Consider the following 27,510-nt stretch of genomic DNA (forward strand, 5'->3'; position numbering starts at 1 on the left):
CCAACTTTGCTATCATTGGGCAGAAGGTGTGGGGGTGCTTCTCACTGACCTACAGGGATTTGAGCCCCCTGTAAACGTAGCCCCGGGGCCAAGAGCTCACCGTGCAGCCCCTCGATCTGTCGAGAACTGGGTGTCCGCTCCGGAGTCCCCAGTGGATCCTGGGAGTGAGGGCGGAGCTCCCAGCCCCCACCCTCTGCCTCCTGACTGGGCCATCTCCTTCCTCCCTGCAGAACGGCGGCGAGTGCCTGAGGGCCTACGTCTCGGTGGCCCTGGAACAGGTTGCCCAGTGGCACGACGACCAGGGCCACAACGGGCTGTGGTACGTGATGCAGGTGGTGAGCCAGCTGCTGGATCCCCGCACCTCAGAGTTCACCGCGGCCTTCGTGGGTCGCCTGGTCTCCACACTCATCTCCAAGACGGGCCGGGGGCTGGGGGAGAGCCTGGACCAGATCCTGCGGGCCATCCTCAGCAAGATGCAACAGGCAGAGACCCTCAGCGTCATGCAGGTGACATCCGGGGGGGTGTTTCCGTCCAGGTCCCTCGCCTCCCCTCTCCCACCCCCTCCCCACCTCCCTGACTTTCTCCGGCAGAAGGAGCGGGGCTTAGTGGAGCTCTCAGGCCGGGGAATCTGAGGACCTGGGTTTTCATCCTGGCTCCGCCACCTGCCTGCTGGAGGATCTAGGGCAAGTCACTTAACTGCTCTGTGCCTCAGTTTCCTCATCAGTAAAAAGGAGACTCAGTGCTTAGACTGTGAGCCCAACACCCTATGGGACAAGGACTGTGTCTGACCCCGATGATCTTGTATCCAGCGCTTACCATAGTGTTTTGCATCAAGTAAGTGCTGAACAGCGAAGGGTGGTTATCATCATCGTTATCATCTTCATTCTTATTCTTCCCACTGTGTGAGTGCTCTCTTTTCTCTCTCTCTCTCTCCTAGTCCCTGATCATGGTGTTTGCCCACCTGGTGCACACGCAGCTGGACCCCCTGTTGGAGTTCCTGTGCAGCCTCCCGGGGCCCACCGGCAAGCCTGCCTTGGAGTTTGTCATGGCCGAGTGGACGAGCCGGCAGCACCTGTTCTACGGACAGTACGAGGGCAAAGTCAGGTGAGGATCCAGCTCCTCCCTCTCCACTCCCCCCACCCCCATCTCCACTGCTTCCTATTCCCCTAGCCTTCGTCTTCCCCCTCTTCGTCTCCCCCTCTCGCCCTCCCCCTCTTCTCCCTGTCCCCCTCTCTCCTGCCCTCCAGCTTGGCCCGCTGAGTGGTCCCCAAAGGTTGGCAGAGTCTCTCCCACATGATAGGGCCTTCTCCCTCATCTCCATCCGACCCAGCCTGCCGCCCTGGCCTCAGGCCTCCAGTACCTCTGCACCTGGCTGTCCTGCTGGCACTTAAGGTTCTACTTGTCTAAAACAGAACCACTCATCGTGTCTCCTGAACCCACTCCTCCCCTGGCTTCCCCATCCCCATCAAAAGTCCCACCACTCTCCCTGACCCAGAAACCAGCATCCTTGTTGTCATGCCCCATTCTTCACTCTTCATTTAGCTATTGCCTCTGGCTCGCTGCCCAATCCTTCCATTTTTCCTGAACGACAGCTCCCCGATATGCCCTTTCCTCTCCCTGCCAACCATGGCCACCCCGGGACAAGTTGTGGTCTTACCACAGCTAGACGGTTTCCTCAGGCTTCTCTCTGGTCTCCCGGTATCCCACCTAGATCATCTTCCCAAGGTGTCGCTCAGCCCACATCTCTCCCCAGAACCCCCCACTGGCTCCTTCTGTCTCTCCACATCTTCACCATTGGCTTCAAGGCTCGCCATCATCTGGGTCCACCTTATCCCTCTGCTCCTACTTCTCTCCGACTCGTGGTCTTCATTCTTCTTAAGTTATTTTAGCCGTATCATCTTCTCAACTCTCCCACCTCCTTCCCTTTGCTCACGTTGCTTCATCGACTTAGAACTCCCTCCTGCATCAGACAGATCTTAGCTCTCCCCACATTCAGACCCCTCCTACCATCCCAACTTCTCCATCCAGTAAGCTTTCCCCAATGAATTTCCCATCCCCAGAGCCGTAGCGTCCCTCCAACCAGCTCTAGCGTTTTGGCACTCATCCTTGGCACTCGGGTCTCTCGGACTGCCGTTATGTATTGATTTTTGACCTCTGTAGTTAGAAGTTCCTGTTACATTTGTCTCCCCATAGGTGGTTAGCTCCTTGTGGGCAGGGAACGTGCCATTTGATTATTCTGTGGCTCCCACGCACCTTGTACAGTTCAGCACACCAGTTGGGTTCTTAGTGCTGCTGCGACCACCCTAACTACCCACTCCTGATTACCATTCGTATCATTCGGTGGAATTTGTTGAACACTTTCTATGTGCAGAGGACTGTAGTAAGCACTTGGGAGAATACAAGGCAACAGAGTTGACAGGCATGTTCCCTGCCCACAGATTAGAGAATTTCACCGTGGTCACTGGGTCCTCTGTAAATGTCGCCTTAACTATCCTCTGCTTGCTCACTGCTCCCTAAGTCCTTGTTTCCTTTTCTCTCACTCTCTTCTGCCTCGCCCTGACTTGCTCCCTTTAGTCACCACCCACCCCAGCCCCACAGCAGTTATGTACATATCCATAATTTATTGATATTAATATCTGCCTCCAGACTGTAAGCTTGTAGGCAGGGAATGTCTGTTATATTGTGTGTTGCACTCTCCCAAGTGCTTAATACAGTGCTCCACACTCGCAATAAATACGATCGATTGCTCGCTCCAGCTCTGTTAACTTGCTTCCCCATTCCTGTGCCTGTTCTCCTGCTTCCAGGTTGCTATGGGAATGAGACACCCACCCTCCTCCTCCTTCTCACTGAACCACATCCCTTTTTGGCAAAAGGGCACGAAGCCCTCCCTCCTCCTCCTCCTCCATGGAGCCGTCCCTGTTGGGTCCTGCCTGTTTCTAGTCCCCGCGGTAACCCTCGGCCCTGACATGGAGCTCAGAGAACTGTCTGTGGGAGTGGGTCGGCCTTTGTGTTTTCCTGCTTGATGCTCCCATTGCGTTTAGAGTTACTGTGTGCGGGTCCAATCTCCCCTTATCCGATTGTTGAGTTGTCAAAAAAAAAAGAGGGAGTGACTTCTTCCCCTGTCACCCCAGAGTGCCCAGTACAAGAGTCGGCACCCAGTGGGCACCCTGGACTGACTAGGACTGGGGAGGAAACTGGCCTGAAGTGGGGAGGCTGGTGGTTGGCACTGACCTAGTTCCCCCTCGCCCCCAGCTCCATCGCTCTGTGCAAGCTCCTTCAGCACGGCATCAACGCGGACGACAAGCGCCTGCAGGACATCCGGGTGAAGGGAGAAGAGATCTTCAACATGGATGAGGGCATCCGGACCCGCTCCAAATCAGCCAAAAGTGAGGGGCCGGGGCCAGCTCAACTGGGAGGGGGCACTGGCTTCTGAGAGAAGCAGTGTGGCCTTGTGGATAGAGTACGGGCCTGGGAGACAGAAGGACCTGAGTTCTAGTCTCAGGTCCACCATATGTCTGCTCTGTGATCTTGGGCAAGTCATTTCACTTCTCTGTTAAAGTTACCTCATCTGTAAAATAGGGATTAAGACTGTGAGTCCCATGTGGGATAGGGACTGTGGCCAACCTTGTATCTACCCCAGCACTTAGTACAGTGCCCGGCACATAGTAGGCGCTTAACAGTTGCCACTATTATTATTATGTTCTGAAGGGCAGGTTTGGGGCACAGTGTTTCTCTTCTCGGGCTTTGGTTTCTCCCTAAGAAATGGGAATGCAATTAGCACCCTTCTCAGGGAAATGTGAGGTGGCAACCAAGAATGCCAGGAACCCTAAACTGAGTTGAAACCCAGACTTCCTGGCCTGATTTCCCACTCTCCAGTCACAGACTTGAGGGCTCAGGCTCATTGGTCTGGCCTCCGTGGAGTTCCTGGGGTATCATCTTCTACTCTTATAGTAATAATAATAATAATAGTAACCTTGGTTTCCGTAAGTTCTTACTATAAGCCAAGTATCATACTAACTGCTGGTGTATATACAAGATAAGGTTATGAACAGTCCTTGTTCCTCATGGGGCTCCCAGTCCAAGAGGGAGAGAACACATGAGGAAACTGAGACCCAGAGAGGTCATATGACTTGCCCATGGTCACACAGCAGGCAAGTCATCTATAAAATGAGGGTAAAGACTGCAAGGCCTACTGGAATATGGACTGTGTCCAGCCTGGGTGGCTCATATCCGGCCCAGCATTTAGTTCAGTGCTTGGCACATAGTAAGCGCTTGACAAATACTGTTTAAAAGAAAAAGTGGTAGAGCTGGGATTAGAACCCAAGTTGTCTGACTCCCATGCCCTTTCCATTAGACCACACTGCTTCTTATCTCTCATTCAGCCTGCACATTGTCACTAAATCCTGTTGATTCTGCCCTCACAACATCTCCAGAGAATGCCCATTCCTCTCCACCCGTACTCTGATCCAAGCACTTATCACATCCCACCTTGACTACTGCAACCACCCCCTCGCTAACCTCTCTGCCTTCAGTCTCTCCCTGTTCCTCACTCCCCACTTCATTTGGCTCAGAATGTTCAGTCCACTTCTCCCCACTCCTCAAAAACCTACAGTAGTTTCCCATCCACCTCCACATCAGACAGAAATTATTTTAAGGCTCTCATCAGCTCTCCCCCTCCTACCTTACCTCAGTGATCTCCTACTAAAACCCAGCCCACACATTTCACTCCTTTAATGCTTCGGTTTAATCTGTCTCTCCACCAACCCCTTACCCACCTCCTCCCTCTGGCCTGGAACTCCCCTCCCCTTCTTATCCGTCAGAGTACCACTCTCCCCATCTAGAAACCCCTACTAAAATCCCATCTCCTTCCAAGAGGCCCTCCCTGACCAGTTCCTTATATCCCCACCCTATTTGCCTTCCCCTCTGTGTTGCCTGTGCACTAGAATATGCACCCTGAAGCAATTGATATTTACCCCAGCCCCACAGCACTTATGTACATGTCCCTATATTCTGCCATTTCCCCTAGCTGTAATTTATTTTAACGTGTTTCTCCTGTGGTCAGGGATCGTGTCTCCCAACTCATATTGTACTCACCCAAGTGCTTAGTAGAGTGCTGTGCACACAGAGCGTGGTCAATAAATACCATTGGTTGATTGATTGTCTGTAAATCCCAGGGAGATTGCCCCATCTTGAGTTGTCTCTGTGACCCAAGGACTGGGGAATGTCTCTGGAAGAAATAAACGCAGACTCTGCCTCTGGAGCCTTTTCTGGCTCCCACTGGGTAACGGAAACCAGGTTCTCATCCTTCCCTAACTCTCCCGCCCAGACCCTGAGCGCTGGACAAACATTCCTCTGCTGGTCAAAATCTTAAAGCTGATCATCAACGAGCTGTCCAACGTCATGGAAGCCAACGCCTCTCGCCAAACGGCAGCCGAGTGGAGCCAAGGTGGTCCGTGATCCGTCCCCGCCGGGAACCAGACTGGGCTGGGCGAGGCTGGTGGGCGAGGAGGGCCAGGAGAGGGGGGGTCTAGTGGCCCTGGAATCCGAAGCCACGGGAGCTGCTCGCCCTCTCCCTTTTCTAGAGTCTGGTGGCCACAGAGGAAAGATTCTCAGCCAGTCCCCCGGGGGCCGGGGTTCCTCCCTGATCACCCAGTGAAGGGGTTCTGGGGAGAAGCATCGAGGGGGCCGGGCCTTTGTTATGCTCCAAATTGACAAGTGGGACCCAGAGCATTGGCAGCTGCTCTTCGACTCTCCACCCCTTTCCATGGAAGGAAGGTGGGCTCTCTTGGCCTCGCTCACTCTGGCTCTCGTTCTTTCCCAAGCAGATGACTCCAACGACATGTGGGAGGATCAGGAGGAGGAGGACGAAGAGGATGAAGGTCTGGCAGGACAACTCTTATCGGACATCCTCGCCTCCTCCAATAAATATGGTAGGCAGTCTGGGAGGTGCTGTCACTCCCTCATCTGGCTGACTCCGGGAGGAAACCAGTCGGGGCAAGGAGCGCTGGAGTTTCCCGGGGAGAGAGAGCCCAGTCTACCGAGACGGGCTCCCTGATCCTCCCATTCCCTTCTGAAAGGGAAGCTGAATCGAGAGCATGGCAGATCAGGAGGTGGCCGGGACCATCTCTACCCATCCTGAGCCACAGTTTCAAAACTGGTTGAAAAGCTGCCTTCCCCAATTTATTCTGTGGCCCAGCGGACAGACCACAAGGCTGGGAGTCACTTAGTGAGCCCCACTAAGGATAAGGGTCTCTGTTTAATTTCCACTCAGATGTTCTCTCTCGGCCTTTGGTTCAGTGTTCCGCACACGGTTAGCGCTTCATAAATACTCATGCCACTCCTATTAGGACCTGGGATCTCATCCCAGCTCTGCCACTCACCTGCTGTGTGACCTTGAGTAAGTCACTTCATTTCTCTTGGCCTTAGTTTTCCCAGCTATAAAATGGGGATGAAATACCTGTTCTCCCTCCCTCTTAGACTGTGAGCCCCATGTGGGACGGGGACTGTGTCCAACCTCATGATCTTGTATCTATCCCAGCGCGCAGCACAGCGCTTGGCACAGAGTAAGCGCTTAACAAAGACCGCGAATCCCTGCGGTGACATGGGTGGGTGTTTTCCAGCAGATGAGGATTACTATGAAGATGATGAGGAGGACGACCCCGATGCCCTGAAGGACCCGCTATATCAAATCGACCTACAGGTGAGGGAGGGGGCTGGAGCTGGGGGTGGAAACAGTGAGCTTGTCTTGCTGCTCCTAGGGCAGTCTCGACCCCCTCGAGTCCAGGCGGGAGAGAGCCTTCAGTCCTGGTTGGGTGGGCCTGCGGGGGAGGGGCAGAGTCCAACCTACAGCTCCTTAGGGAGCCTCTGGAGGGGTGAGGGTCACAACCCCCGTGGCTGTTCTTAAGAGCTTAGGAGGCGGTCCCTGGGGCAGATAGCCGTCTCCCCAGCTGGGACCCTGTCGCTGACAATGGCACCCGAGGGTGCTTGGAGGAGCAGTGGGACGGTCGCCCTCTTCTCAGCCGAACTGACCTCACGGACCGGGATGGACCACCACAAGTGCTTGGATTTTCCCTCTGGGAGGCTGGCGCCTCCAGTCCCTCTGACTCTACATCGTTGCTCTCCCCCACAGGCCTATCTCACGGGCTTCCTGTGCCAGTTCGCCCAGCAGCCCTGCTACGCCGTCTTCTCGGGCCACCTCAACGACAACGAGAGGAGGGTGCTGCAGGCCATCGGAATCTGAGCTTGCCGTCGCCTCTGACCCAACCCTCCTTCCTTCCCTCCCTCCCGCTCTCCTTCTGCCAGCCTGCTCCTGCTCGCTCCCAGCCCCAGTCTGCCCTGGATTCCTCTGAGGGAAATGAGGCCGGAACCCGCCCAGAGCACCCTGGCGCTTTCCTCACCGGAAGCGTGGGAGGGAGGAAGACAACCATTGGTGACTCTCACCCCCAACCCCCTGGAATTCCTCCTTTCCTCAGCCTCTGACCGTGGGGCCAGCCAGTCCTGGAAAATGGCCACTTGGGGCCAATGGAGAGCCGAGGGGTCCAGGACCGACTTCTCCCCGCCCCACCTTGTTCCCCGTCCCTCTAACCTTTTGAGGGGGGACAGGAAGCCATGGCCACCTGCACCCTCGAGTTTCAGCACGAGGGCAAACCCACCCTACCCTTTGGACTGGAACAGGACTAGAAGCTGCCACGTTTCCCGGACAGCAGGAATTCCCCTGGCTGGGGCTGGAGCAGGAGAGCTGCCCCACAATGACTTCTGGCAGCGGCTCCCCTTCCCCGCCAACCTTCCCCCCCCCGAGGTGAGCAGATGGGCCCTTGGCCATCTCCAGACATTCTGCCCACACCCCCCGTGTGGCAGACACCCAACGAAGAAACCCGCCACGACTGGCTCCTTGCCTCACCACATGAGGGGCCCCCAAATTCTGAGGTGAAGAGATCTGTGCGTACACACGCACGCGCATACAAACATACATACACACCAGGGCCAGCTCCATGGTGTTGAATTTCTTTGATGAATTTCTTTTTTTACAAAAAAAAAAAAGGATAAAAAAAGCACCACCACCATCTATTTAATTTGCCTCCTCTCCTCCTGCCCTTTTTTCCCCAACACAATAGCTCCCATCACCTCTCTCCAGTGGATGAATCTGAGGGGCTTCTTAGTCCCCAGAGTCCCCTGGAATGGTTAAGCGTAGCCACAGATTAGCCACGTGTATTTTTCTAGGACAGAAAAGTAACTGACCAATGAGTTACTCCTTCCGGTGTGAGGCGGCTCCCAGCACCCCTCGGTCCTGGGTTCTCGTCGGAGGGAAAATGAAAATAAAGCAATGGAAAGGACGGGACGGAGCCTTCTCTGAGAAGCGGACGGTCCTCGGAATGTGACCCCCTCCACGCAGAAAGAGGGGCCGTGAATTGGGATTTCTGGGACTTTTTCATTCGTGAAAGAGGGTTGAGAGCAAGTGGCAGGAGGTGGCTTCCCCTCCTGCCTTTCATCAAATGGCCTTGTGGACAACGAGGAGAGAGCAGAGGGAGCGCTGGTTGGCGTAGGAGGCTTTCGCACTGACTTCGGGTTCCCAGCCTCTCTGCCCGAATCAGCCTCTCAGGCCCAGAGTCGCCAGTGTATTTGAATGCTTTTCCCCACAGGAGCTCAGTGACATCCCCGTTGGTTCGGGCCACTGTAGTGTGCGCCCCTGGGGAGAGCCAGCGTGGCTCCCTTCCAAGGCCTCGTCCCAGAGCAATGTCAGGGTCAATACCTGCAACTGCTCCTCCACCACCCGAGTGCAGCCATCAATCCTACCCGAGCCTTTGGAAATTTGGGATGAAAAGCAGCCTGGCCTAGTGGATAGAGCACGGGCCTGTGAGTCAGAAGGACCTGGGTTCTAATCCTGGCTCTGCCACTTACTTGCTGTGTGACTGTGGGCAAGTGACTTCTCTGTGCCTCAGTTACCTCATCTGTAAAATGGAGTTAAGATTGTGATGCCCATGTGGGATGTGGACTGCATCCAACTGGAATATCTGTTATCTACCCCAGTGCAAGTGCGGTGCCTGGTACGTAGTAAGCACTTAACAAATACCCTTAAAAAAACCCCAAAAACTGGCAGTTGGGCCAACCTGCTGAGAGCCTAGAGAAGCAGCATGGCTCAGTGGAAAGAGCACGGGCTTTGGAGTCAGAAGTCATGAGTTCGAATCCCAGCTCTGCCACTAGTCAGCTGTGTGACTGGGCAAGTCACTTCACTTCTCTGTGGCTCAGTTACCTCATCTGTAAAATGGGGATTAAGACTGTGAGCCCCATGTGGGACATCCTGATTCCCCTGTGTCTACCCCAGCGCTTAGAACAGTGCTCGGCACATAGTAAGCGCTTAACAAATACCAACGTTATTATTACCTCATCTCACTGAGCAATGGTGGTGGCTGTGGCTGCTGGGGAAGGGGAGGCAGGAAGGTACAGTGCTCCCCCCAGGCTGGATTTATTTCTGTCCTCGAGTGGGAATGTTACAGTCAAAGTGCACCTGGGTCACTTAGAGCAGTGCCTGAGTGTGCTGCCCCACCAGACCAGGAAGCCTGTGGACTCACACTCCTTTGGGGCCCTCCCCGGTTCTGACTGGATGGCTCGCCCCTGCACCTCAGCCCCGTGCCACAGCCGAGCAATCCGTAGCTCTGCGCCAGCCGAATCCTGAACTACGCCTCCTGGCCAAGATCCTCCACAACACTACCTTCTATGCAGGCAGGTGCATGCTATCAGGGGAACGTTTTCTAATTCCCTCAGCGTTCCGTCCCAAAAGTAGTGGAAAGCATATTGTGGAAGAACTGGACAGTTTGAATTCATTTCACATTCAATCTGCTAATCCTGGTGTGTTTGGGGACTTATTTTATAATAAGTGATCACACTGTGCTAAATGGTGTGCTGAACACAGATATAAGATCATCAGAATGGAATAGTCCCTGTCCTAACAGGGCTCAAGGTCTTGAAGGGGGAAGAGATATCCCCATTTTACAGGTGAGGAAACTGTGGCACCAATAAGTCCCAACCAACCTGTGAGGTACCAGAGTGCTCCAGGCTGGAAAGGAAAGTAGACTTGGTCCCGAAAGAGGGGAGGGGTTGCAGGTGTTGGCGGTGGCTTTGGAGACTTGCTTTGTCACAAAAGTGAATCAGATTCCCAGAAGATGCTAAATTTGGATGTGGCGTTAGCACTTGGAAGCAGTGATTACTCAGCTTTGATTTCTGCCTTACCCAGGGCGTGTGACCATGCTCACAAGATGGCTTTGGGCCACTCAGGTTGCAAGAGTCTCTTGAGATGGTTCATATTGGTCCATGGGCCACCTACTCCAACCCTAGACACCCTCCCATTCCATCTCATGTCCCCCCTTCCGCTCACCTGATTCGCCTCCTCACCAAGGCAGGAGGAGACCTGTTTGCTTTAAAGGCCCCTGGGACTGGATCTGGGGCAGCTCAGTTTTGGCTGCAGAGGAGGAGCCCTGCTGTGGGTCTGGTGGAAAGGGCTTGGTCCTGGGAATTAAGAGTCCTGGATTCTAGTCCTAGCTCTAACAGGTAGGGGAAGACCCACTGGGGCTGGGCCTTCAGAGAAGAACAATTTGGATCCAAGAGGTGGGCAGGCCTAGAAAAATTGTGAACAGCTGGTCAACGTGGGCAGCTAAGACTACAATGGCTACTGAGGCAACTGCTGCCTGAGTTGTGGGGCTTTGGTATAGCCTTGGCACTAGGCTGCTCTCTCTCCAGCCACAAGTGGGTCCCGTGTGGGAAAATCTTTTGCCATCCCCAAGCACCCCTCTCTGTTGACTCGCTGTGAGGCTGCTAGGTCTCAAAGGCAAGACAGCTGGGAGAAATGCAAGTGCTGCTGGTTAAATTACCATCAGTACCATCATTTCCTCCAAGTCTACCTCAATTCCCACTAGAGGAGCAGAAGAGTTGCAGGGGGGTGGAGAGCCTGGAAATGCCAAGGCAGAGAGGGGATGTCAATGACGTTTAAAGACTTGAAGGGCAAACTGAGGGTTTTACCAAGCCCCACACCCCCAGGATGACAAGGGATGCTGAAACTTGGAGGTGGGAGTTTTTATAACAAACACTTTTTTATGATATTTGTTGGTGCTAATTATGTGTCAAACGCTGCTGTAAATGCTAGGGTAGATACAAGAGAATTGGTTGTCACAAAGCTGGTAATAAAGCATTGAATTTGCTCCCGCTAGAAATTGAGCAGGCCAAAAAAAAAAAAAAGGGTTCAAATGAGGTTTGGATGTTTTGTATAAAATAACAGTACAAGGAAGAAGGGCTCCGGTTAATACAGTATGTAAAACAATATATACAAAAGTGGAATGAGAGGTAATATGTACAAAAATGTTTGGGCTAGGGTGATGGCAAGTGACCTGGAGAGAAGAAAAAATAACCAGGGAATGCTTCCTGGAGGAGGTGGGATTTCAGAAGAGTTTTGAATATGGAGAAAGCTCTGAACTGACAGGTTTGAAAAGGGAAGGAGCTCCAGGCAGGAGGAAGGGTGTGAGCCAGGGGTCAGAGGCCAGAGTCCAAAACTGGTTACAGTGAGAAGAAGGGGCTCGGGAGGAACGGATAGGGTAAACTGGGATGTAGTGCAAGAGAAGAGAGTGGTTAGGTAAGAGGGAAAGAACTAGTGAAGGACCTTAAAGCCAGAGATCAGAAGTTTCTATTTGATGTGGAGAGGTATGTATGTGTAACTTGGTTTTTGAGGAAAGGAAAATGCATAGACTGGCTAAGAAAAATGAACTAGGCAGCAGAATGAAGTATAGACTGGAGAGGCAGGGAGACCAATAAGGAAATTGAAATAGTAGTTAGGTTGGTATATGGTACCCTTGGACCCAAATGCAGACTCGAGGGATGGATCTAAAAAATAGAGGAAAAACTGCCAGGATCTAGCAAAGGACCCATGTCAGACTTGGAGGGGAAGGAATCAAGGGTAATGCCAAGGTCATGGGGTTTAGGAACCCCCAATCCTGAAAAGCAACCAGCATTTGTTTCCTCCAAGCACCCATGACTTCGATCAGAAGCAATATTAAACTGGAAAGCCCACTGGCCTGAACCAGCCAAGGCATTGGTCATGATGCCATGGTCTTCAAATGTCTTTTCACAGGGGAAAAATCCACACATTGTAGTTTTCAGTACCTGTTCTTCCATTTACTTAGACTGTCAGCCCCATGTGGGACAGGAATTCTGTCTCACCTGTTTATCCTGCATCTACTCCACTGCTTAGTATAGTGCTTGGCACATAGTAAGTGCTTAACAAATACCACCATTATTATTCAAATCTCCTAGAACCACACTTGGAGAAACATAGCTGACTTGGAGTGGGACTCTACATTAAGCAGAGAATGATTTTCCAAGCAGGAAGGGATGGAACAAAAGAACCTGCAGCTTAACTTGGCCTAATTTGGTTGCATTGTACTCTCCCAAGCACTTAATATAGTGCTCTGCCCAGAATACTTGCCTAGTAAATACCATTGATTGATTATTGGGGGCATGGACTGTAGTGACTCGAGTTCACTGTCCATTCACGGAGTCCTCACGGGATTATGAGGCGGAAGGACAAGCCAAGAGGTGAGGAATGATGGACCCCATCCTTCGTCCAGACATGGCCATCGAGAGCCAGGACCGTCTTCCCTCGGGGAAGAACCAGGAGGAAGTGGGAGGGTGGACCATATGTTCCTTGTGGGCAGGGATGCATCTACCAACGCTGTTATTTTGTACTTTCTCAGGTGCTTAGTACATTGTTCTCTACGGTGATAGAGACCTGGATCTCATAGCTTCTTCGCACACCTCCCACCTTCCTCAGGAGCTAGCAGAGATTGTAAACCCACTAGCCTGTAAACTCCTTGAGGCAGGAATGGTGTCTACCAACTGTACTGCATTGTACTCTCCCAAATAGTACAGTGCTCTGCACGCAGTAAGAGTTCAATAAATACCAGTGGTTGATAATAGGGTACCCCTGCTGCCAACCACCCCCATTCTGAGTAGCACTAATAATAATAATAATTGTGGTATTTGTTAAGCGCTTATTATGTGCCAGTCACTGTACTAAATGCTGGGGTAGATAAAAGGTAAGTGGGTTGGACATAGTCCCTGTCTCTAATGTGGCTCATAGTCTTAATCCCCATTTTAAAGATGAAGTAACCCAGCGACAGAGAAATGAAGTGACTAGCTTGAGGTCACGGTGCACAAGCGCTGACTCCCAGGCCTACGCTCTGTTCACTAAGCCATGATGCTTCTGCTTGGCGGGGGCTGTCTCTGCTCAAGGCCTCCAGGTCCCACCTTCAGAGAAGGCAGGGGACAAGCTACAAAACAGGCTTGGGTCCCTCCCCGAGAGCTGCCTGCCTGCTCTAAGAGGAGAGATCGAGAGAGGACCATCCTCCCATCCTGTTCAGAAAAGTGCCCATAGGAGGAAGGCGGGAGCTCCAGCCTCCCCTCCTTTCTGCTGGCACCCCACCAACCGGTTGGGAGGTGCCACCTGACTGTTCTCTGGGTTCTGGGTGGGGGCCAGGATCTGGGGGAGGAGTCGGGGGCGGAGGGAGTTTTGGAGAGTCTGGGGAGCGGTGAGGAAGCTTCCCCCCGGAATTGCCTGCCAGGAGATGGTGGGTGTAGAGATGGGGCCAAGGAAGGTGGTTTCCTCTCTGCTCGGTGATGGGGGTCTGCCTGGAGGGCACCTGGGAGGTGGGGAGGGAGAGGGAGAGGTCACGGCTGTTCTGGGATTTGGCTGTGTGGGCTGCTTCCACGGCAACTGGTGAGCTGGCCCTTTGCCCGGCCATGCCTGAGGCAGCGAGCAGGCAGCTGCGAGGACCCATCCTGTGCAGAGGGGGGAGGGGGCAGGCTACGGGGTCTGGAATGCCTCCTCCATAGGGGCTCTGGGACCCCGGGGTGTGGTCTGAGGGCCACCACCCCTCCTACCCTGCTACTCAATACTGGGGCAGCAGCCCTGCCCCTCACAGGAGCCCCCAGGCCTCACTAGAGTCTGGGGAATCCTGAAGCACCTTCTCCCTGGGATGGTTTGGCCTGAAGGAAGAAGCTGGCCGAGGGGCTGCCCACGCCAAGGAGCTTCAAAGGACAGGCTTCTCCTCAGGGCCGGGGCACGGATCATTGGATTCTCATCCGTTCTCTCCTCCTTGTCAACTGTGTTTCTCTTGGGCATGCTGTTGGTGCTGCTGAAAACTGAGTGAGAGCAGATGCAGGCAGACAGGCGGACGGGCAGGCAGGCAGGCTGGGGACCGGGCCTCACTCCTGTGACCTCCCTGGGCCCTCCCAGTGGATAGCCTGACTCCTCCTCTCCCCTGAGACAACAGGGAACATTGCCCAGGACACTGCTTCTATTTTTAGTCACCAACTGAGGCTGTGGGGTGAGACGGAGCCAGGGGATGTTCCCGTAAGAGGATCCCCTGGATGCCTGGGAATCACTGGCATTGAGGCCTCCAAGGGGAGGATGACCTAAATGAGAGGTCAACCAGAAGCCCGAAAGGGCATCATCGGCCATATTCCCTGTTAGCACTCGTGTCCCTAACCTTCTACTCAATCGCTTACCCTACCTGTAATTGATTTTTAATGTCTGGCTCTCCAACTAGATTGTAAGCTTCTCAAGTCAGGGCTTCAGGGTTTGTGTCTATTACATCTACTGCACTCTCTCAAGTGCTCAGTACAATACTGTGCATGCAGTAGGTGCTTGATAGATACTATTGATTGATTGACAGAAAAGATGGGTTCGAGATGGGATCTCGGGGAAGCCTGTCCCCTTCACTCAGCCTTCCTCTTCTGCCTGAGTGGCAGGAGAGGTAGTGTGGTACTTGACAGCACTGGTGAGAGATGGGGTAGAGAAGGGAGGGAGGGAGGGGTCCGGGGCAATCATATTTGGGGTATTTGTTAAGTGCTTACTATGTAACAAGCACTGTATTAGGAAATGGGGTAGATAGATAATCAGGTCCTACATGGGGCTCCTAGTCTAAGTAGGAGAGAGAGCAGGCATTATCCCCTTTTGCGGATGAGGGAACTGAGGCACAGAAAAGTTAAGTGACCTGCCCAAGGTCACACAGCAGACAAGTGGCAGAGCTGGGATTGGAACCCGTCCTTCTGACACCAGAACCGTGCTCTAACCACTAGGCCATGCTGCTTAGGGGTGGGAGCCTCTGGATAGGTCTTTGGCTGGGGCCTGGGAGGATGGCAACAGCCCCGGTGACTGAAGGTAAGGCTGTGCTCTGTGTCTTCACTAAGTCACTAGGCCTTGTGGTCCAACTGGCCCAGCATTCCATCTCCGACAGTGACATGAAGGATGCTTGCGGGAACAGGGTGATGGTTGCCCTTTTTGACCTCTGAAATGATGGGGGCTGGGGGGAACGACCATCTATCACCCCTAACTTTCCAACTCTCTGAGACACAACCTCTTCTTGAAATGGTTCCTCTTTTCCCACACTGCTTCTTGGGGGAACAAGTTCCATGCAGACATGGGCCAGACTCCAGGATCATCCTTGGGAAATTATAGCTGGCATGTGTAAGATTGTAGGAGGGGCGTTTGAGGAGCAGAGCGGAAGCTCCCCTCCTTCCAACTGCCAAACTTTGAGCGAATGAAGAGTCCCCGAGGCCCCACAGCAGCCCACGTAGGCTTGGCCTCTCGGTGGGAGTTTTCCCAGGATCACATTGATCCTCCTCTGGCGCTCTTCCACAGCCTAAGTGGCCAGCCTGCCTCATTTTATCCTTTACACAGTGGCAGTTTGAACTCCATAGGGACTCAGGGTGTCAAAATCAGGTTGGTCAGGCCCTGCCTCCTCTCTATTTAGGGCAGGATTATCACAGGAGCTTTCACGGACAAAGCCTGGCACACTGGGTTAAGAACCCCCACCCACTGAACACCTAGCTGAAAACCGTGGCCTAGAGCTCTCATAACATTCCCCTCTGTACAAAGGAGTCTGAGTCCCAAGGTTGGCAGTCATTCAGCCAAACGTATTTATTGAACACTTACTATCTGCAGAGCACTCACTGTACTAAGCATTTAGGAAAGTATTGTTATTCTTATTATTCTTGTTATTCGCCGATTTGTACATTCCAAGCGCTTAGTACATCACTCTGCACATAGCACTCAATAAATACTATTGAATGAATAACCTTTATGGCAACATTCCCCACTTTAATAATAATAATGTTGGTATTTGTTAAGCGCTTACTATGTGCAGAGCACTGTTCTAAGCGCTGGGGTAGACACGGGAATCCGGTTGTCCCAAGAGGGGCTCACAGTCTTAACCCCCATTTTACAGATGAGGTAACTGAGGCACAGAGAAGTTAAGTGACTTGCTTAACAGAGAAGTTAAGTCACAGCTGACAAGTGGCAGAGCTGGGATTTGAACCCATGACCTCTGACTCCAAAGCCTGTGCTCTTTCCACTGAGCCACGCTGCTTCACTTTAGGTGCACTAGAAGGGAGGAGCTCCACTAATTAACCCACATGTGAACAAACTCAATGTTACATTCCCCCACCCCTTTCTTCAGGTGCACCCCAAAGAGAGCCATGGAATGAAACCACCAGCAGGCAAGGAGACCATATAGGTTGGATGAGTCTATTTATCGCCTAGAGGGTGGTCCGGTTGTGCTTTGTCCTCCTTGTGGGACCCCAGTCGCCTGGTCTCAACCGTTCTCAATAACTAAAAGCGTCCTAACTCGGTGACTTCTCTTCGGCACCTGGTCAGTATCTTTTCCACAACAGCTGGTCTCCCTCCTATTTCACGTGCCTGGCCTTTCATCTCACACCCAGCCTTGCCTATTACATCTTACTGACATTCTGGCTTTCCATCTGATCCCTTGTTTACATCCCAGCTTTCCACTTCACATCCTACGTAGCTCATTTGGGGTCACGCAGGACCCTATACCTGTAGTTCCCTCTTCATTTCCACCAAGGTCACGGTCCCTTTGGTAGCATCCTCAATGGTGCCCCCAGGTGCACGAGCTGCTCCCGCCAACTATGCCCACCCCAAAGCGCTGCCATTAAGCTACAGAAGCTGCCATGAAGCACCGCCCTATGGAATACACTTTCTCCCCAGCCCCTCGACCCTGCACCTACTTCCTGGTGTCGGGAACAGCACACCAGAAGGGCCCTGGAGAACGGCAGCCCCCTGGCCCCTTGGCAACCCAGCTCGGCTTCAGTAAATTGGGAAGTGGAGAGAGCCCCCAGACCTACAAGGGGAGAAGCAGGGTCAGAGGATCATCCCCTCACCTCTCCCTTCCTCAACCTCTCTAAAACCCTTGGAAGACTCAACAGCTGAAGCCCAAGAAAAGCCCGCTGCAGGTGGAACCTGCTAATAGCCCTGTTAGCAATAGCTAAGAGCCCAGCAATTACATGCTAATTGATGGGGATTAGCGATTGTTAATGGAAGGGAAGGCTGGGATGGAGACACTCCCGAGTCGTCTACACAGAAGTGATTCAATGCTGTCACTAATGGGGCCTGCGAAGTCCCTTAGTCCTCCCCAGACCTGGGGGAAGAGAGGGTCGAATTGTCTCCCCTATCTCCACTTTGTCTGCTGCTTCTCCTCCTCAGGGTCCAAAGGGTTTGGGACTCCTGGAGCTCAGCGGGGAGAGGAATTGGGTGCTGTGTTTCTGTTTCTGTCTTCACTGTGTGACCTTAGGCATCTCTTACCATCTCTGGGATGTTGTGTAGTAGACATATTTTCTTTCTTTTTTTTTTTACCGAGTGGCCTCTGGGAGCCAAAGAAGTATAACTTTGTCCCCAGGAAGCTTGCATTGTAATGGGAGAGACAAAAGCATTTACACATCCTGGAAGCAGAATTCATTAATTAGATATTCATGTGAACAAAAGTGATTGCTGAGTAAGGATTTAAGTGAATATGTGAGTGCTTGGGGGGACTGTTGGATTGAAATCATTCTGACAGGGCTGGCAGGAAGGTTCAGGATCCTGAGGCAGAGTTGGTTCCCCCAGCGACTGCAGAAGCACTAGAAAAGCTTCCGAGCTAAGGACAGAGTGCTCCTGGGGCTAGCAAGGCCCCTGGACCGGCGCCCCGGCCAGAAGGTTTTCCGAGTGGGCTAACAGGTCAGCCTCTCCTCCCTTCCTGAAGCCCCCTGCTAGCCCAAGAACAGAAACAGTACACGGATCAGTCATGATCCTTCTGGGATTTTTGGGACCAGACCTGTCCCAGCAGCCCGGAATCCCCAGATAAATGTCAGTTCTTTGCCCCACTGTTATAATATCCCGGGAGGTGGGAAGAAGCAGGTGTTCTGCTTTCCATTTTCAGAAGTGAGGTCCATAGTGATAAAGTAACTTGGCCAAGGACATGCAGTAGACAAGAGGAAGATCTGGCATTACATCTCACGATGTCTGCCGCCCAGATCTGTGCTTTTCCATCTCATTTCTTGACTCTCAGACCACAACTCCATAAGACTCCTAGCATCCCTGCCCTAAGATGTCCTCCCTGTTACTCTCTCGCTTTATAATTCTTTGGACTTCTGGAGAGACCCAGGGAAAGATGAGAGTTGTGGATAGTCCTTGGTCTCTCTGCTGCCTCCCCTCCTCCATCCTTACCCAGACCCTCCATCCCTCCCAGTCCCAGTTCCCTTTGTCCCCTCTTAGTTGATTTAACTCTCTTTCTCCTCCTCTCCCTCTTCCTCCTCTTTTTGCCAGCAAATGTTTAACCCTTCTTCTTCCCTCCCTCACCCAGGTGAGAGGCCACCCCAGACACCACTGTGTTGCTATTCTCTTGCCTTTAAAGATGAGAAGCTGCCCACAGGGAAAGGTGCTATTGGCTAAGCCCAACCTGGACTCTAAGATCAAGTGAATATTAGTGGAGAATGATGGTGCTGCCCATTCTAGGTCCCGGTGCTGGTGGGCAGACAAGGACTCCCACTGCCAGAGTCCAGGATGGACCCTGTCCAAAATGGCTGGAACTACCCTAAGAGTGCCCCGGGGCAGAACCAATTCAGCTGGCAGAAGGCTGAGAGACAATGTCGCCGCTGCCCCTTCCCTAGGGTAAGGTTAGGGTGGAAGGTTGGAGAAGCATTGTCACTCAGTGGAAAGAGCAGAAGCTGGGGAGTCAGAGGATAATCCTGAGTGATAATCCTGGCTCTGCCACTCACTAGTTATGTGACCTTGGGCAAAGCAGCATCGCATAAGGGGATATATCACGGGCCTGGGGGTCAGAAGATCATGGGTTCTAATTTCGGCTTCACCACTTTGCTGTGTGACCCTGGGCAAGTCACTTCACTTCTTGGGGCCTCAGTTACCTCATCTGTAAAATGAGTATTGAGACTGTGAACCCCACGTGGGACAGGGATTGCGTCCAGCCTGATTTGCTTGTATCCACCTGAGCGTTTAGTACAGTGCCTGGCACATATTAAGCGTTTACCAAATATAATACTAATTACTATTATTTATTATTATTCTCTGCACCTCAGTTTTCTCATCTGTAAAATGGGAATTCAGTACCTTTTTCCTTCCCCCTTAGATGGTGAGCCCTAAAGAATAATGATGATGGTACTTGTTAAGCACTTTCTTTGTGCCAAGTACTGTTCTAAACGCTGGGGTAGATACAAGGTAATCGGGTTGTCCCACACGGGGCTCACAGTCTTAATCCCTATTTTAGAGATGAGATAACTGAGGGCACAGAGAAGTTAAGTGACTTGCCTGAAGTCACTCAACTAACAAGTAGCAGAGTGGTGATTAGAAGCCACGACCTCTGACTCCCAAGTCCGTGCTCTTTCCACGAAATTACGCTACTTCTCTGTGAGATTGTAAACTCACTGTGGGCAGAGAACGTCTTCCAACTCTCCCCAGGGTGTAGTACAGTGCTCTGCACACAGTGAGTGCTCTCAATAAATACAATCGAGATTGACTGAATGATTAAGACAAGGACTGTGTTCAACCTGATTATCTTATATCCACCTCAGCACTTAGTACAGTGCTTGACACTTATTAGTGCCTAACAGATACCATCATTATAACTATTGTCATTATTAGAGGAGGAAAGGGGCAGTGGCAGCTCCAGGCCCACCGAAGGGGGCATTTTCCTGCTTTGGCTTGCGGAATCGGTGCCAGGGTTCATAATGGGGAGGGAGCTGGGGGAGAGGAGGAGAGGCAAGGGGCAGGACGGAAGCCAGGGGATAGAGAGCCAGAAAGGTACCATTCATTCATTCATTCATTCAATAGTATTTATTGAGCGCTTACTATGTGCAGAGCACTGTACTAAGCGCTTGGAATGGACAAATCGGCAACAGATACAGTCCCTGCCCTTTGACGGGTTTACAGTCTAATCGGGGGAGACAGACAAGAACAGTGGCAATAAATAGAGTCAAGGGGAAGAACATCTCATTAAAACAATAGCAGATAAATAGAATCAGGGTGATATACATCTCATGAAACAAAATAAATAGGGTGATGAAGATATATACAGTTGAGGGGACGAGTACAGTGCTGAGGGGATGGGATGGGGGAGGAGCAGAGGGAAAGGGGGAAGAAGAGAGTTTAGCTGCGGAGAGGTGGGGGAGGTAGAGGGAACAGAGGGAAAGGGGGAGCTCAGTCTGGGAAGGCCTCTTGGAGGAGGTGAGCTTTAAGTTGGGATTTGAAGAGGGGAAGAGAATTAGCCTGGCGGAGGTGAGGAGGGAGGGCATTCCGGGACGGCGGGAGGACGTGGCCCGGGGGTCGCCGGCGGGATAGGCGAGACCGAGGGACGGTGAGGAGGTGGACGGCGGAGGAGCGGAGCGTGCGGGGTGGGCGGTGGAAAGAGAGAAGGGAGGAGAGGTAGGAAGGGGCAAGGGGATGGAGAGCCTTGAAGCCTAGACTGAGGAGTTTTCGCCAGGCCTGGGAATGGAGAGCATGAGCGCCCCAGTGGGGGGGGGGGGAGGGGGCGGGCAGGAGGGAGTGCCAGGCCCCCCCGTGGGAGCCGTGTGGCTCAGTGGAAAGGGCACGGGCTTGGGAGTTAGAGTTTGTGGGTTTTAATCCCGCCTCCGCCACTTGTCAGCTGTGTGACTTTGGGCAAGTGACCTCACTTCTCCGTGCTTCAGAACCTCATTAAGACTGTGAGCCCCCCGTGGGACAACCCGTTAACCTGGGATCTATCCCAGCACTTAGAACAGTGCTCGGCACATAGTAAACGTTTACCGAATGTCATTATCATTATTATTATTATTAAAGCTTCGGGGAACATCCCGGCGCTGGGCGGGGGAGGTAGCCTCAGGACGGAGAGGGGGACGCGCTAGAGTGGAGCTGAACAGGCACTGCCCGAGCCCGGCACGGGCCGTGCCAGGCCGGAGCCAGGCACCGGCGGCTGAAGGGCGGGGGGAGGGGGCGGAGTGGGGAGGGGCCTGGCGGGGCCGGGCCCTGGCGGACCAGGGGGCCGAGGGGAAGGAGCGGTGCCCGGCCGGGGCGGTGCCAGGCGGGCGGTGCCAGCAGGGGCCGGGTTTCAGGCGGCCCGGGAGACCCTCCCGCCAAGGGGCGGGGGCTGGACCCGTCGCCGCCTGGGCTCCGCTGCAGGTCCTCCCGGGCTTCCCTCTCCCTCTCGTCCCCCTCCATCTTCCCTCCTCCTCCTCCTCCTCCTCCTCCTGCCCCCTCCCCACCCCCGCGCTATGCCAGGCCCGCGGCCGCCCCGGTTATCCGGGCCCCTGCTCCTCGCTCTGACGGCCTCCCTGGGTGAGCCATGCGGGGGGCCGGAGCCGGACAACAGCCCCGGGGCGTGGGAGGGAGGCTGGGGGGAACCAGGAGGAGCAGGGGCTGGGGGCGGGGGCCGAGCAGAAGAGGACCCCCCCCGAAAGGACGAAGCTGCCAGGAGATGGGCCCTGAGACGGGGCCAGGAAAGCGCGCTCCACCAGCTTCGTTCATTGAACCGTATTTATTGAGCGCTCGCTGGGTGCAGGGGGGAGAGCCCCCACCCTCAGCCCGGGCGGGGGGGGCCGGGGGGCCGGAGGGTGGGGGTGGGGGCGGAGGGCCGGCCGGCGCCGCTGGGCCCCGCTAAATGCCCGGCCCGCCCGCAGCCGCGGCCGGCGAGGACTGCCTGTGGTATCTGGACCAGAACGGCTCGTGGCATCCTGGCTTCGACTGCGAGTTCTACTCGTTCTGCTGCGGCAACTGCTACCAGCGCTTCTGCTGCCACAACGTGGCCAAGCTCATCACCGAGCGGCAGCAGAAACACTGCCTGGCCTTCAGGTCAGCGACCCCTCTCTCCCCTCCCTCCGTCCTCTCCCCCCCGCCACCAAAGCCCTCTTCCTCCCCGCCGCCCCCAGCCCTGTTGGCCCCCGGGGTGCCTTGCTGGCTTGGTCTGGGGAATTGGCAGTTTGCAGTTCTGAGCGGGAGTGCGGGGGCCCCCGCATGGCTGCACCGGGGGGGCAGTGGAGACGAGAGCCCCCTTCTCTCTAGAAGCCGCATCCCATGGCGGGCAGTGGCCTAGCTCCACACCCACCCCGACCCCGTGTTTTCCTTGTTCAAGAAGTAATAATAATCCTCCTCCTCCTTCACCTCCTCCATTTCCTCTTCCCTCTCCCTCCTCCTTTTCCTCTTCCCTCCTCCTTTTCCTCATCCCTCGCCTGCCTCCTTTTCCTCTTCCCGCTCCATCCTCCTCCACCGCCTGCGCCACCTTTACCTCTTCCCTCTCCCTTCTCCTTTTCTTCCTCCCTCTTCTCATCCTCCTTTTCCTCTTCCCTTCTCCTCCCTCACCCTCCTCCTCCCTCTCACCCTTTTTCTTCTCTTCCTCCTTTCTTTCCCTTCTCTTTCTCCTTCTCCTCTCTCCTCCTCTCTTTCCCTTCTTCTCTCTTTCTCCTTCTCCCTTCCCCTACCCCTCGGCAAGGTCCCTGTTTACAGTGTTGCCCCTCCCAGGAAAGACCAGATGGTGGTAGTGAAATGGGAGAGGAGAAACCCAGCGGAGCCCTCTATTACCTAGCCTTCTCCTGCTCCCAGGGGGCCCATCTTCCTCTGCTAACAACCCTGGAGACCTCAGTTTACCGTACACCCTCTGGAACCCCTGGATTTTCCGGAGTTTCTGGAACCAGCCACAGTTCTCCAGACCCTCACCCTTGTCCCTCTCCCTCAGCCTCCAGACCTTTGCCCCTCTTCCCCTTCCCTCCAGACCCTGGGGCCCTCTTCCCTTCTCTTGTCAGCTGTCTCAAATCGCTCTCCAGCCAGGACCCCTGTCGCTCACGGATGCTTGAAGCTATGGCTTGGGGAGTCATCAAGAGAGGGCAGGAAGAGGGTTCTCCCCTCTCCTGAGAGGGTGCGAGATGGGGAGGCTCCTCTGAGTTCATAGAGAAGCAGCGTGGCTCAGTGGAAAGAGCCTGGGCTTTGGAGTCAGAGCTCATGAGTTCGAATCCCAGCTCTGCCACCTGTCAGCTGTGTGACTGTGGGCAAGTCACTAACTTCTCTGTGCCTCAGTTACCTCATCTGTAAAATGAGGATGAAGACTGTGAGCCCCACGTGGGACAACCTCATTCCCCTGTGTCTACCCCAGCGCTTAGAACAGTGCTCTGCACATAGTAAGCGCTTAACAAATACCAACATTATTATTATTATTATTTATTGAGTGCTTATTGTGTGCAGAGCACTGTACTACATGCTTGTATCTCTGTATCTTGTATCTCTGAATGTTTGGTGTTTGGGCAGGTTCTGGATGCCCTGAACCTTTGAGGTATCCCAGGCCTAGCCCCAAACTGTGAGATCAGAGGAATGAAAGCACACACACACACACACATACATTCCCCTCCTCTTCCCCCCCTCACCGCCCCCGAGGAATTTGGGTGTCACTAGAGAGATAAGCTGCTTTATTTTAACTTCCAGCTGGGCAGTTTCCTGGGTGCTTATGTGTTTTTTGGCTTGCTGGCCTGTATCAATCTGGCTGAGTAAGGTTGATCCCTGTCCATCTTCCATCTGGGAGGGATCCCCCCACCCCTCCTGCCATGGATCAGACAAGCTGTCTTGTTTAGGAGCTGTGAATGACGCTCTTGATCAGTGGTGAAAGGTGAATTCAGCGGTTCGGGGAGGGGGACTTCAAGCTGGGACTCATCCCCCACCCCACTCATTCTCCTGTCCCATCCCCTCCTCCGGGGGGCAGGTGGGGGGGAGCCCAGCTCCAACGCAAAGCCTCCTAGAGCTGTAGTAGGAGAAAGATCTGTGTTGTCTAAAGTGGAGCCAGGGACACGGCCGTCTGCCCCGGACACCTGGGATGTGTGGGGTCTCTTTGGCCATCGGAGGCAGGGCTCTGTCCCGGCCCCAGGCCCGGTCCCCGCTCCGGCCGCAGCCAGAAAGCTGAGGAGTGACGGGCGGCCGCTGTATCCCCAGCCCTAAGACCATTGCGGGCATCGCCTCGGCCGTGATCCTCTTCATTGCCATCATCTGCACGGTCATCTGCTGCTTCCTCTGCTCCTGCTGCTACCTGTATCGCCGGCGCCACCAGCTGCACAGCCCCTTCGAAGGTGCGAGGGTAGAGGGCGCCGGGTACCACGCGGGGCTGTGGGCTCGGCTCAGTGGGAGGGCTGTTGAGGGCGTCTGAGACTCGGGTATGGAGGAGCTGCTCCTTCACAGGGCTGAGGGCTGAGGAATCAGGGACCGCGCAGTTCCCCCAACTGGCTGGATACAGTGGATACCACGGGGGAAAGAATGGGGTGTGGGGCTTCGGCCCCATGGGCCGTGTCCCATGGGGAATCAGAATGGAGGGGGAGAGGGAGGGACGAGCCCCAGCCAGGAAGCATTGGGCTAGAGACGATCCTCTTTAAGGGATGGGAGCGGTGGGGCTTCAGGGCCCAGGATGGGTGGGGGGCTCTGAACTGGCCCTCCTCACTCTCACTGCCCCCACCTCCGCTACCACAGGCCAGGAGATCCCCATGACGGGTTTCCCCGTCCAGCCCGTGTATCCGTACCAAGCGGAGGACCCCAAAGCCGGCCCCGCACCCCCCCAGCCAGGATTCGTGTATCCAGCCGGTGGCCCCCCTGCCCAGTACCCACTGTATCCAACTGGGCCCCCAGGCTACAACCCAGCAGGTAATGAATGTATCCCCCTCAGGCCTCTCCCAAACCCCAGACTACTCTAACGCCCAATCCAGGTAGGTGGTTTGTTTTTTTTAATGGTATCTGTTAAGTGCTTACTATGTGCCAGGTACTGTACTAAGCACTGGATCTGTTGGTATCTGTTTCCTCAATCCCTCCCTGGGTCCTCCCCCACCCCCCACTTCCCCAGCCACCCAAGGATCCTAAGTGATGATGGGGGTAGGAGGGTGGTCAGGATGCCGAAAGAGGTGATGACGTTAAGCACTTACTGTGAGCCAAGTGCTGTACTAAACGCCGGGAAAGGGTACTTGGGGGACAGTTAGCCAGGGTCCCTAGTGTCCCACCAACTCTCACTCCTTCTCTTCCAGCTCCTCCACCCTACATGCCCCCACAGTCCTCTTACCCTGGAGCCTGAGGAGCTGCGACTTCTGACCCCGCCTCCCTGCCGCCGAACTGAACCGCCACCTGCTCCTCAGAGAAGCGGCTTGGGGTTTGGGGGCTGCCCAAACTGGGATCTGGACTTGGGGGTCTGAGAAGCGGAGCAGGACTGCGGGGTTTGGGGGAGGAGGAAGGGCAGGGGGGGCTGGTCCCATGATTCTGGTTGGCCCAGACTGCCCAGGCTAGGGGTGGCTGCCCGGTCAAGGGGAGGCCAGGGAGGATCTAGGCCAGGGCTGGTCTATGCGCCATTCACTCTCCCTTCAGCCACCCGGGGCCAAAGCCAGCCATTGCCCAGATTAAACTTGTAAATATGGGTCCCTGCCTGGCCTGTGTTACTGCCCCAACTTGTCGGATGGCCTGGGAGGAGGGGACAGAAGGAGGAGTGGGAGGCTGCCCACCCAGGATCACCCAAGGGTCTACTTGCTCCCCCACCTTTGGGGGAGAGGGGTGCCAGCAGAGCTGATCCAGGGGACTTCCCACCTGCCCACATCAGGGGGGCTGCTACACCGACACTTAGACAAGGCAATTCTTCTAGGTCTTGAGGGGAGGTTCCTGGGGACAAGGATCACAGTTGCACTGGCTTGGAGGGCCGGCACTGGGCCCTAATGTGGTAGCATGTTTAGGGTTAGGGGAGCAAACCTGGATGTCCGGTGCCTTGGACATCCCAATGACAATACCCCCCAACAGGGAGTGGAACAATGCCACTGTTCCCCCTCCAGAGGGTGGGTCCCCGAACCCGGGATTTGGCTTGGCTTGCTGTGGAGGGTGGGACAGATGGGCTTGGTGAGGGGAGGGGGCTGTGCGAGGGGAGAGCAGGGGAGGCAGCTGGAATGGGAAGCCCAACAGCCAGGGATCCGGCCCGTCATGGACCTCCGTCCTGGAATTCTGGAGACCCACTGCTTGAGACCACAGCTCTTCACGACCGGAGTTGGTGCCATGGATGCGGAGCCACAGAGCCGAAGGCATGGAGCCGGAGACTCGGAGCCGGAGCCATGGAGAGGGAACCGTGGAGCTGGAGTCATAGCGCCGGAGATGCAGCGACGGAGCCAAGGACCCACAGGCACAGAGCCAGAGCCATGGAGCAGGAACCATGGAACAGGAGCCACAGGATTGGGGGCACCCACTTCTCCACCCCCAGGTGAGGACCTAGGCCTGGCCCTCTCCCTCCCTCCATCACTCCCTCTCTGCTCCTTGTGGCCCCCCCTGCCCTCCTATGGAGTGTGGACAGCCCCTCTGCCCAGGCACCAGCTCCCATTTCTATGGGCCCTTCGTCTCGGAGACACCCGACCCACTCGAAGCTGGCAGGAGACGCTGGGCCCCACGGCACCATCTATGCCCACCCCTCACTGCTCCCTGTCTCTCTCTGCCCACTTACCCTGTGGGCCTTTCCCTGCAGGGGCATTACACGTGGTTTGGGAGAGGGGAGTTTGGGAAAGGGGAGAAAGGGCAGGGTGGGTGGAGGATGCAGCAAGTCCTGGGGAGGAGCCAGACTGCTCCTTCACAGTCATAGCATTGAAGAGCCAGCCAGGATGGAAGTGCGAGAAGCCCTGAGCCAGGAGATGGGGGGATCAAAAGGGGCAGGAAGAGGGAGAGTGGAGAACCACAGCCCTCAGTCCACAGAAACTAGTCGACAACAGGCAGGACCCAGCAGCAGCAGGGGAGAGACTCAGGTATGAGAAAACTCTGAGGTATGCATGAGTGAGCTGGGGCAGAGAAAGGCATGAATTGAACCCACTCGATAGACCCTGGGCCTGGGCAGGTGTCTGAGAACTATCTTCCAGGAAGAACAGTGCTTGGCACATAGGAAGCGCTTGAAAAGTACCATTATTATTATTGAGGGAGGAGGGGATCTGGGGGAAGAGGAAGTCTTAGGCAAAAAGGTCCAGTGGATGAAATCTATCTTTGGGGTGGAGCAAGGAGAGGTAAGGCCCAGGGCACTTGTGCTTTGAAATGGGGTGGGAAGGGTGAGATGGCTGGGTGCGCAGCAGGAGCAGGGGAGCACCGGAGCTCCCAGCAGAAAACATCCAAAGCACTCTTGCCATGCATGGCCCTGGTAGCTTGTACTCCCCTGGCTGGGACGGACACGGGGA

General features: G+C 54.6%; 2 protein-coding genes across 3 annotated transcripts in view; both read left to right on the forward strand.

The window, feature by feature from the left end:
• IPO9 (importin 9) overlaps positions 1 to 8,333 on the forward strand; it is a 44,643-nt gene extending 36,310 nt beyond the window's left edge. For both annotated transcript variants that reach the window (XM_029068965.2, XM_029068963.1), the window contains 7 exons: positions 231 to 506; positions 938 to 1,104; positions 3,253 to 3,386; positions 5,327 to 5,446; positions 5,826 to 5,930; positions 6,624 to 6,700; positions 7,130 to 8,333. In XM_029068965.2, the coding sequence (XP_028924798.1) occupies positions 231 to 506; positions 938 to 1,104; positions 3,253 to 3,386; positions 5,327 to 5,446; positions 5,826 to 5,930; positions 6,624 to 6,700; positions 7,130 to 7,240 (990 nt within the window). In that variant the 3' untranslated portion in view covers positions 7,241 to 8,333. The remainder of the gene's footprint in view (positions 1 to 230; positions 507 to 937; positions 1,105 to 3,252; positions 3,387 to 5,326; positions 5,447 to 5,825; positions 5,931 to 6,623; positions 6,701 to 7,129) is intronic.
• A 13,051-nt stretch (positions 8,334 to 21,384) lies between these two features.
• On the forward strand, positions 21,385 to 25,734 carry SHISA4 (shisa family member 4). Its single transcript, XM_029069263.1, has 5 exons — positions 21,385 to 21,643; positions 21,985 to 22,156; positions 24,278 to 24,411; positions 24,806 to 24,976; positions 25,351 to 25,734. Exons 1-5 carry the CDS (start codon positions 21,580 to 21,582, stop codon positions 25,395 to 25,397), a joined length of 588 nt encoding a protein of 195 aa, XP_028925096.1. The 5' UTR covers positions 21,385 to 21,579; the 3' UTR covers positions 25,398 to 25,734.
• Positions 25,735 to 27,510: the final 1,776 nt, after the last annotated feature.

Source organism: Ornithorhynchus anatinus, chromosome 7, assembly GCF_004115215.2.
Source record: "Ornithorhynchus anatinus isolate Pmale09 chromosome 7, mOrnAna1.pri.v4, whole genome shotgun sequence".
In the NCBI taxonomy this organism is placed as follows: domain Eukaryota; kingdom Metazoa; phylum Chordata; class Mammalia; order Monotremata; family Ornithorhynchidae; genus Ornithorhynchus; species Ornithorhynchus anatinus.

Bases quoted from the DNA above. Each gene is read 5' to 3' on its own strand.
- SHISA4 (XM_029069263.1), top strand. From the start codon at position 21,580: ATGCCAGGCCCGCGGCCGCCCCGGTTATCCGGGCCCCTGCTCCTCGCT. The intron at 21,644-21,984 runs GTGAGCCATGCG...GCCCGCCCGCAG, and splicing joins CGCTCTGACGGCCTCCCTGG to CCGCGGCCGGCGAGGACTGC. The intron at 22,157-24,277 runs GTCAGCGACCCC...CTGTATCCCCAG, and splicing joins AAACACTGCCTGGCCTTCAG to CCCTAAGACCATTGCGGGCA.